This window comes from Pygoscelis adeliae, unplaced genomic scaffold, assembly GCF_000699105.1.
Source record: "Pygoscelis adeliae isolate BGI_AS28 unplaced genomic scaffold, ASM69910v1 Scaffold241, whole genome shotgun sequence".
Taxonomy (NCBI): Eukaryota; Metazoa; Chordata; class Aves; order Sphenisciformes; family Spheniscidae; genus Pygoscelis; species Pygoscelis adeliae.
In genome coordinates, this window is record NW_008824056.1 from 1,411,621 (window position 1) to 1,421,916 (window position 10,296).

Consider the following 10,296-nt stretch of genomic DNA (forward strand, 5'->3'; position numbering starts at 1 on the left):
GATGCTTTTTCTATGTAACTTTTTACTTCTATTTTCAAAAAAGGACATTTGAAAACTGCAAGATAATATGTTTTTAAAACGGAACAGTCAGCTTTATTCTAGATACATCATTCTGGAGTTTTCAATCTGCAAAAAAATGTTTTCAATTAATTGGGAAAAATCTGTGAAGTCTATGGGCCACTCTTTCTAGTTTTATTTGTTGTCATTTGTTTTATAAGTTGCTTGTGTATGGGAAGTTTGGGGGTTTTATGTGTTTTGTTAGAGGCTTAATTATGGAGCCTAAACATCTTACAAAGAATAATCTAGGTGCAATAGAAAGCTTTTTCTACCCACATTTGTGTTCAGTCTCATCACTGTAGGTGAAAGGAGCTATTTTCTGATGTCTATTGATAAGTATTGGGATGATTGTTGTCATGTTGATTTTCTGTATCTCTTAAGTGACAATTGTGAATAAAATTGCATCAGAGTATAAAAGATTAAGTAAATATGAAATGCAGCTATTACTGTTCGTTTTCTGGAGTTGTGTGAAACTGTTCACTTATAAAAAGTTTTACAAATTAATAGCATGGTAAATGGCAATAGATAATGAGGTTTCAGAAAGATGTAATATTAAAAACACAGTCTTAAAATGATAGGTGGTGGCATGGTGGACCATCTGCCTGACTTGCTGGGCTTACTTTTGATACAAATACTTGCTGGTTTTAAATTAGGTATTGGTCAGCATCATAGCCAGTGGTCTCAGCATTGGATTCAATCACATTGTAAGTATTCCGGCAAACAAGTTTGCAGGGATTTCAAGGTAAACATGAAATGCTTTTGAAGGTATTTGTAGGAAGTGTCTGCAAACTAAACAGATAGCAAGAGAGATCTGAAGATTTGACAGCTGGGCATTGAAGACTGACTTTGTGGACTGATCAGTTGGGAAGAGTTAGCATTTTAATACTGAATGAAAGATGCCACAATGCAGATAGACCTTAAAAGTAAATTGGCCATGAAGGGCTTTGTTTGATATAATAGAGAAAATTGTACAAATGGAAAGGGCAACATAAATCTTTGCAGTGTCCCGGTTAACCATGAGCCAGGGGATCAGTACATCAAGGTGAGAGAGAAGCACCTTAAAGGCGACCCAAAGGTGAGAAGTCAATCTCATCTTATTTTGCTCAACTATAGCTTGGAATAAATTGGTCAGATTTTTATTTTAAGAGTGGGGAGAAACAAAACCAATTGGGAGTATATACATGAGGTTCAGTGAAATTGAAGAAACAAATTGTCTAGTTATGAAGATTATTTGACTAAAGAATAAATCTTATAATAGAAGAAGAAATTTGGTGATTTTAATTCTTCCAGAGGTGGTTTTAGAGACAGCATGAAATGAAGAAGCAAGTGGTAAAGGTAGTCGGAGCCTGCTGGGACAGACCTTGCAATAAAATGGGTAGGTCTTAAAAGTTAAGTGATGCGTTGAAAAAAATGATAGGTACAATATGAGAAAAAGGAGATACCTCGAGCAGTAGTAAAATCATACACATTTTCAGTAACCCAGATGTAGTATTGGACAAGCCATCAATTCATTATTTGTTTTGCATAGAGTTAATTTGTTCAGAGTTAAATTTAGAGTGGTCACATTGAAAGTGGTAGGTGTTTGATGGTTTACTCAAGTGAATTTGCCAGGTCTTCACCCTATGTATTTTTATTTCCTTGAGGAGTGTTGGAAGGGTATGCAGCATGAGCTAAAGTCTTCAGAGTTGTCTTTCTGGGTTGTGTCTGTCTCTTACTGTTGTTCCTATGGCTGCCTGAAACATGAAGTGAACCAGTAAACATGGCCATAAGTGCAGTCAGACAAGCATGGAGGACAAATGGTTGCCCCTAGTTTGGCTTTCTCCCACTCTTGAATTTTTGATATATGATTTTAAGTAACCAGTCTGAAGTGGCTAAAGCAGTTTCTGCATAATTTGATCAGATAAGTCATAAAAAATGTTTTTTTTCTTTCTTTCTGTCTACAGGAACACCAGTGTACTCAGTAGCCTGGGGACCTGATTCTGAAAAAGTTCTCTATACTTCAGGGAAGCATCTGATTATTAAACCTCTTCAGCCAAATGCAAAAATTTTGCAGGTATCATTAATGCGTTAAGGTTGTCTCACACTTCCATGTGAAAACTTTTTTCAGTTATCTAGAGTTTTGCCAAACATAAAATGTTTGTGCTAAAATTTTCCATGCAACATGAGTACCACTCATTTCTTCCCCCCCTTTTTTTTTTAATTTTTTTGAGAATAAGGAAATTGTTCGTTTCTCTAAACAAAAAAATTTTCAACAATTTCTGCTCTGGATATTCCTTGGGCATGTGATTAAGCATTTCCCTTTTTGTAAATAAAGAAAAAGCAAAAAGATACAGAAGTCTTTCCCTTTTCATTTGTTATGAAAAGACATGAAAGCATTGTTTAGAACATGCTTTTAGCGTAGATTGTTATGCTTTCATTCTGCCTTGTTCAGGCCATATTTGATGTATTTTTTTTTCAGAAGAGATGATGTCTGTGCATTTGTACTGTTGGAAAACCTGATCTACATTGGAGTATATGAATGCTAGTAAATGATGAATTATAAATGTTTAAAATAGAAGTTGTCAGACTTACTGCATCTATGGTTTGTTTTTTTTTTTTCCATTTCAGTGGAAAGCCCATGATGGACTTATTTCAAAAACTGACTGGAACTCAGTTAATGATCTTATTCTTTCTGCAGGTGAAGATTGTAAATATAAGGTGAGTACTGGTTAACTTTTTAGGGGAAACTAAATGACCAAAAACATACTAGGCATTCTGATGTTTTCTCATTTTAATAATACTTGGAAGCTCAAATTTAAATGAGAAATCTTTCAGTTTTCCAGAAAAACTTGTTACCCTAAGTTGTATTATTTATAAATACATCTTGCTCTGTCTAGTAGCATAAAATTATAATTTTTTTTTTTAAATACGGCAGAATAAAAATAGGTAAAATGCAACTAAAACAAACTCCGAAAGGAAAATATGTAGAAATATAGAAATGATTACTTGAAATAGTATAAGCTATGACATATACTGAAAAAGGTAATGACATATGAAATTAGAGGAGATAAAGCTACTGTTTTCTATTACAGGAGCATTAGTGAATCCCTTAGGAAATTTTTTGGTTAGCATATTCTGTATCCAAAATGCAAAGCACATATTGTGTTTCTTCCCTTAAGTAGGAACTTATTTTTAGTTGTATCATATGTTGTTTCTATCATTCTCTAAGTGTATAATGACTGTGATAAAAACATACACAATTAAGAAATTTAAAAAAAAATTATTGAAGTGTTAAAATCAAATTAATTCAATCTGTGAATTGGCTTCCTGGTATTCTGTTGGCTTCAATCAGTGAGAAAATCTCTTTAGTCTGGAAATTTGCAGAGGTGCCCTGCATTGTTGGGAAATGAGTGCAAATCAAATAAACCTTGTGGTCATTTTACAGACTTACAGTAATTTGCAGGAAACAAAACTCACTAGTTCAAAATATTTTATACAGAATAATGTAACATTTGCCATAGGAGCAAAGCAAAATCTATTGCATTACACAAACCAATATTGATTAGGAAAAACCTTTAATGAAAAGTGAACTATGATATATGGGATTTTTCTAGTAACACAAAAAGGCACTGAAATAACTTAGTATATTTCTGCAACTTCCTTGATCATGAGGGAAAATGACAGCTCTAGAATAAGTAAAGGTACGCCCAAACTATGTTCATATAGACATATATTTAATTTTTTTTAAAGGTTTGGGACAGTTATGGACGTCTACTGTACAGCTCACAGCCCCATGAATATCCTATAACATCTGTTGCCTGGGCTGTAGATGGAGAATTATTTGCTGTGGGGTCTTTTCATACTTTGCGTCTATGCGATAAAACTGGGGTAAGTAACAACTCTGAGAAATAGCAGATGTGGAATTGTACAAATTTATTGATAATACAGTAGATATTCCTGAGGATATATGTGTACAGGTGGGTATTTTTATTGGCAAAAACTAGTCATGACTTCCACCACCTTTCTACTGGGTGCATCAGACTAAGGTATTGCCTTCTTGATCTGCTTAGCTCCACTTCTAAATATGTTTTGGGTTGGATAAAATTTTTTAATAATATTTTGCTTTTCAGGACATTAAGTTTTTCTGTGCATTTTTTAGCTTTTTTCCTTAAAAACACAAGGAGTTTACAAGTATCTCTTGTAAGGCGATCATAAAATGCAGTTACTACCCATAAAAAGCAAGGAGTGTATAACAATAACCTATCTTAAAAAAGGAGGTAAAAAAAGGTGCTTTTATTATTTAGCTTTTTTTCTTAAAAAATACTAAGAGTTGACAAGCACATCTCATGAGGAAACCGCAAAATGCAGTTGTCAGGCATTAGAAGTGATAAGGCTAAAGCAGTAGTAGAAGAGGAGGTAAGAGAACATTCATGCTTCTACTTTTGATGGCTAGACAGGGCACAGTTTTTCAAGCTAAAGACATACTTTAATCCTCTCATCTGAGCATCTCTATTCTTAACTGTTGTGAGAGAAGAAAGGCTCCTAAAGGAGGTATCTTTGTTTCTCTTTTTTTTTTTTTTTTTAACTTGAAGCTTCACTCCCAGTTTGTTGTTGTTGACCTAGGTTTTTTTTTATCTTGGTCTCCAATTAAAATTAATTTAATGCAGTTTAATCTACCTTCATTGTTATTCTAAGTAAGTTAGCCCAGAGCACAGATTGACCTGATTGTCTCTGTGGATTTCCTGTGGTTCTGCAGCTTTTTGTTCAGACTCATGTTGCATCGAACCTTGCTGGTTTGGGACTTTTATTGTCCCATTCTCTACCTCTTTTCTTGCGTTTGTTGTTCTTTTGCTCAGACTGGGAAAACAGCGTTTGCTGTGGTGTTTTTGGGCATCTTCAGTAGAGCATGGTTCTCCTTACTGTGAGCTTGGACTATGTGTTTCAAGTATTTTTACATTCGTGAAGAAGAGCCTTTAAAAATTATGAGAAGAGGCATGCAGGATAAGATTTCTGAGTCTTCATATTTCGCTTTCTATACTGATTCTGGTTTCAGTGATCTTCGCTGACAAAAGTAAGTGTAAGCTAGGCATTAAATTTGAAGTAGGGATTGCTTCTATTTTCTGTGCCTTTTCCTCTTACTTGCTTTGAAGAATTTCTAGTGCTACTTAATATGTATAAGTAAAATTTGATGATAATTATCTTGAAGGAAAGCAAAAGTACTCACATGCAATTTTCTTTTGGAAAGTATTAATTTTCCGATTTTTAAAAAAGTTGTTTCATTTTGATATCTACATTTTTAAGATTTTTATGTTGAGATTTTTATTACCTGTGTGTTACAAATACACTAGAAAGTTCAGAAGAGTAAAGTAGTGAGTAGAGTTGGAGCCTGAGGTATGAACTTGTGCAAAAGATTGGGGTACCACTTACATAGGTAAAAAAGATATTGAAGTAGGTATAAAAGATAATGAAGTAAAGAAGATATTTCCTGTCTCTCTGGTATAGGCTGGAGAGCAGATTGCAATTTCCATCATTTAATGTTTTTCATCGTTGAAATTATTCTTTTGAAAGAAGATATATCTTACTGTTAGATTTATCTGCCTCTGTTTTGTTCAGAATTGGATGCTATTTCTCTTTGCAGAAGAAAATAGATAAATTGTCTCTATGTATACAGTCATAAAGATTGTGCAGTCATGCCTCAGCTGTTAGAGGATGGGGCACTCAGATGGTTGTTAAGTAGCTGTATCACCAGTGAGGACATCTTTTCCTCTCCTGGCATTCTTCTGCTTGGGTTAATGTTAGGCATTGAGGGTGAGATTTTGTCATTATCTTTACCAGCTCGGTGCACATATCTGCCGACACACTTGCTGATTCCCTTAGAAGGGAATCAAAGCTTTTGTTCCTAGGCAAGGTGGATAAGAAGATTTTTCTCCATTTAATATGCCACTTAACTCCACTTAAAATGTAATTAAAGCAGTAATCTACCCTGTCGCCTTTCCGTCTCCCTATACAAATATGCTGTTGTAGAAGTGTTTATATACATACACCATATTTCACTTGATGAAGCCAAATGAGGTATATTTGTATAAAGCAATTTATGTTAGTATAATTACAACTGTGTTGGACTACATTGTGTAACATATATTGATTTAAGCAATCAGACTAGCCATTAGTATTTTCTCCTCAAAACAGCACTTTAAACCATGCCTCCTTCTTCCACAACCATTTTCCATCTCCTTTCTGAGTACTGGGATCACTGAGCTATATCAGCAAGTGGTAAACGGAAATAAATACACTCTTGTGTGGGTGAGGCCAACAATTTAAATTGCATTTTGCACTCAATATAGATTTGTGCTTAAATGTGGCAAAGACTGGTGCAGTGGTAAAGGAAGAAGAATACTAGATTTCTTTTTCTGCTGTCGTGTATGCTGTTTCATAGCATATAGGTTTTGTTTCTGATCCCCGGGGCCTTACTGTTTTTCTTGCTCGTTATTATGTAATATAATTTACTGTAAGTATGGTTCCAACTCCTGCTAGCTGAAAACCAGTAATTTTTTAATCAGCATTTAATATTGAACAGGCTTGTGGACTTTGTTTGAAATTTTAATGCAGATAGGTTTATTTTCCCATAAAATTAAGGGTTCTTTTACCTGGTTTATTACTCCACTCTTAAAGAAACAAAGACATGTACAGTAGCTAGTGCCGGATGCTTTTGTCTGTTTAGCAGCTAGCAATGATAACTTATTATCTTCAAAAGTCATGATTTTTCATGAAAGTTTCTTTCCTGACGTTAAATGTAAATAGTTATTAAAGAACTAGATTTGCTAGTATTGAGGGAAAAGGCAGAATGATTCACATACCACCAGAGTGATGGAGTTTGAAGAGAACCAGCCCTGGCTTTTACTGGTCAACATAGACATTTTTATTATGTCTGATGTAATGGAGCTGTATTGGCAAATTGCTCCTCAGGGAGCCATCAGGCAATATATGTATCATTAACTCTTCTCTGGCATATGTGTTCAGTTTGGGGACATAATTAAATTAAATTCAATTCTGTTAGTGTATGTTCTTTTCTCCTTTTCTTTCTACCTGGATACTTTATTCTAGCAGTTTCATTTTAAAAAAGAAAACTACAAATGTAACAGTAACTTTTAGAAGTTTTATTTCTTCATTTAAAAATCACTCTTGCTTTGATAGCATTATGTATCTAAAAGAAATTATTATGGCTAACCTACGGAATACCAAACAAAATATATTTAATGTTGAAATTTGTTGTCTGCTTTAGTGTCCGTGATCATTAATCCTGCAGAGAGTGCTAAGACTAATTTTAAAGTATATATATTGAAATGTAAAGCTGGATGTATTGATGGGTAGACTTTAGCCTTCCTGGTGTTCACAGCTTTTCAGAATCTAATCACTTGGATGGAGGGCAGTGCTTAAAAAGTTCATTTATGTAAGCTATTTCCTGTGGCTCTGCATGCTTCCCTTGACATTACTGATCAGGTCAAAATATTTACACAGTAAGAGATGGTAAGAATGACTGAAATTCACTGATTTCCTCCTTCCCCACTCCACTCCCACATAAGTATCTTCGAAAATGGACCATACCCATCTGCTCCAAAGACAGGTTGCTTTCCCAGTGCCTTGGAGAGTGTAGAAGGACAATTGATAAAAAACTTTAAAGTGAAACATGGTGGTCAAATTAATCCTTTTAGAATTGCCAACAAAAGCTAGCAAAGAGGGACATCAAAGTTATGTTTTAATAATGCTGAAAGTATTTATGCATTTGTTTTGGGGATGCCTTTTAGATTTTCTTCCATTAATGATTTATTTACCCTTAATGGGGATTGATCAGTTTGATTTGATTTTTGATTGTTGTTATTTTCCAGATTAATTGTGCTGTTCTTGTTAAACATTTTTTCTGGTGACATTTATCTGCAATCTGCTTTCATAATCTGTTTGTTTCACTGCTAAATCTTGCCCTTTGATTTATTTTTATCTTGATTTCATCACTATGCTTAACAATTGCTTTGTAATGAAAGCAATTCTCTGCATAAATCTGTAAGTTCATGTTTTTAAATTATTATGTACATTCTACAAACTCTTTTGTTACAGAATGAATTGTGGCCATTTTACTAGACTGGTAGTTTGCATATTTGATTCTGTTGTATGTGGCTTTTTATATTGCATAGCTTGTTCCATGGAATGTCTAATTTTGCTAGAAATTTTATAAAAAACATTTGGAAAACTTAATAAAATTTAGGGAATATTGCCTAATACCTTTAGAAAATAAAGGAAAACATTCTGCAAATGTAACAACTACTCCTCACCCACCACCCCATTTAAAACAAATGTGAGTATGGTGCTATGGCTAAAAAATATTGAACTCTGTGATAACATGTTTCTATTCAGCTTTTTCTCAAAAAGATACAGACTTGAACTTAATGAAAGTTGATTACATTAATTTGATGGCCAGAGTTGGTCACAGGTTAAATAGTTAGCAGTGTTTGTCCTTTTTTCCTTATTTCCTTATTTTTTAAACTGTCAGCAAGGAGAAGCTTTGAAAAGAATTTAACTATCTACAGAGCAGCTTTGAAAATAATTTAAGTGTTTAGCATTAAAGCCATGATTTTCATTCAGGACAGTAAATTGTGTGACTATTGTAAAATTAACATGATTTATCCTTTAAATTAACATTAGATATTAGACAAATATAAAAGAGAGAGCAAGATTTTGAAAGTGAATGCATGCAGTGCATATGTTTTCATATTATTCTGATAGTGCTGAATTGTCCTAAACTAAAGCAGTATGAAAACCCAAGCAAATCTGTTTTCTATAGAGTTACAATGAGCTTTGATCCCCTTAACATTTAGTTTTAGTCTTGTTTCACAGAGATATGCATTTGGCAGTGTAACAAAAACAAGGGTTTTTTTCTGCGCTGTCTCTATTTCATCTACCTTTATTAACAGTCATGATCCTGAATTCTTTGTAGCTCAATAAAAGAAAAAATATTACAGATAGGTTTCCCATGGAGTTATGTTGTTGACCGATTCTTTCCAAGTTGGTATATTTTAATTTATTAGAATTGGCTAATGTAACTTCTGGAAGAAAATGAAAACATGTGGCTCATCTAGGGAAGTAATAATCTATTTAAAGAACTATATCAATGTTTCATTTTCTAAGGATAAGAATTTATATGGGACAGTTTGTCATCCTATTTTTAGTTCTTGGGTCTAATAATTATAAGAATGTGCTTGATTTCAGGAGAATTTTAGATATCTTCTGCTTGGCTTTGTTCTTCTAATACGCAGCTTAATACCTCATCTGGAGGTCATGGCTTAGTTCTTGATAATTCAGATTAATTACTGGGGTCAAGTCCAGCAAATGTTTAAGAAGGCAACAGGAATCCTTCATAGTTCTGTACTTCAATAGTCATGTCAAGGATAGTTTCTCCTCTTCAGGTAAATTGCCCTATATTCACATGTAGCACTGGATTTCCTTACCTCCAGTTACGCATGTTGTCTCTGGTTTGTAGAATCTTTTGTGGATTCCCGTGTGGTAGGAATTGAAAGCCTAATAAGTCTTCTTATATTGTAAAATATCATTATATTTTATACTGAGTAAAATATCTAGGCGGGGGGGCGTATATAGACATATATACATATATATTTCCCACGAGCTAATTCCATATATGTGTGCATATTCAGGTGTTTCTAATGCACCTAAGTATGGATTTGCTTTGGATAATTGATTTTTATAATCTTGTAAGATCCAATTTGCCTTCCATTACATCAGAAAATTAATAGTCATTTTCTGATGAGAAGCTTGTGGGCAGTTTGCACTGAAGTGTCGGTTCATCACTCAGAAGTAGTGAGAGCTGATTGCCAGCTTTTACTGGACATTCAGACTATAATGTATTTTCAGATGTCAGCTACCTCTGTACTAATGTGAAATGCCTTACAGGGCACAAGGAAAACTGGGCCTTCACTTAAAAAGAAATAATAAATAGAAGTCCTCAGTTATTAGGACCTGAAACTTTCTTTAAGTGTCAGACTTGGATTGGAGGCTGATTCTAGCACACTCATCTAGGTTTATATCAATTGGGGCATAAAGGGACAAGAGCATGTATTTGCTGTTAGTCCATTCTGCGCTCTGATTCCTGGAATGGATTGTGCAGGAGATTGCACATTTTCTGTTCATAAACAAAGGCAAAATAATGGGCAAAGACTATTATTAAAGTCAGTGGATTAGGTATGCTGTGTA

General features: G+C 34.0%; 1 protein-coding gene across 1 annotated transcript in view; it reads left to right on the forward strand.

Moving 5' to 3' along the window:
* The window catches only part of IFT80 (intraflagellar transport 80), a 58,323-nt gene that overhangs the window by 19,881 nt on the left and 28,146 nt on the right, over positions 1–10,296 (forward strand). The window contains exons 4-6 of the mRNA XM_009333922.1: positions 2,001–2,110; positions 2,665–2,754; positions 3,787–3,924. Coding sequence (XP_009332197.1) covers positions 2,001–2,110; positions 2,665–2,754; positions 3,787–3,924 — 338 coding nt within the window. The remainder of the gene's footprint in view (positions 1–2,000; positions 2,111–2,664; positions 2,755–3,786; positions 3,925–10,296) is intronic.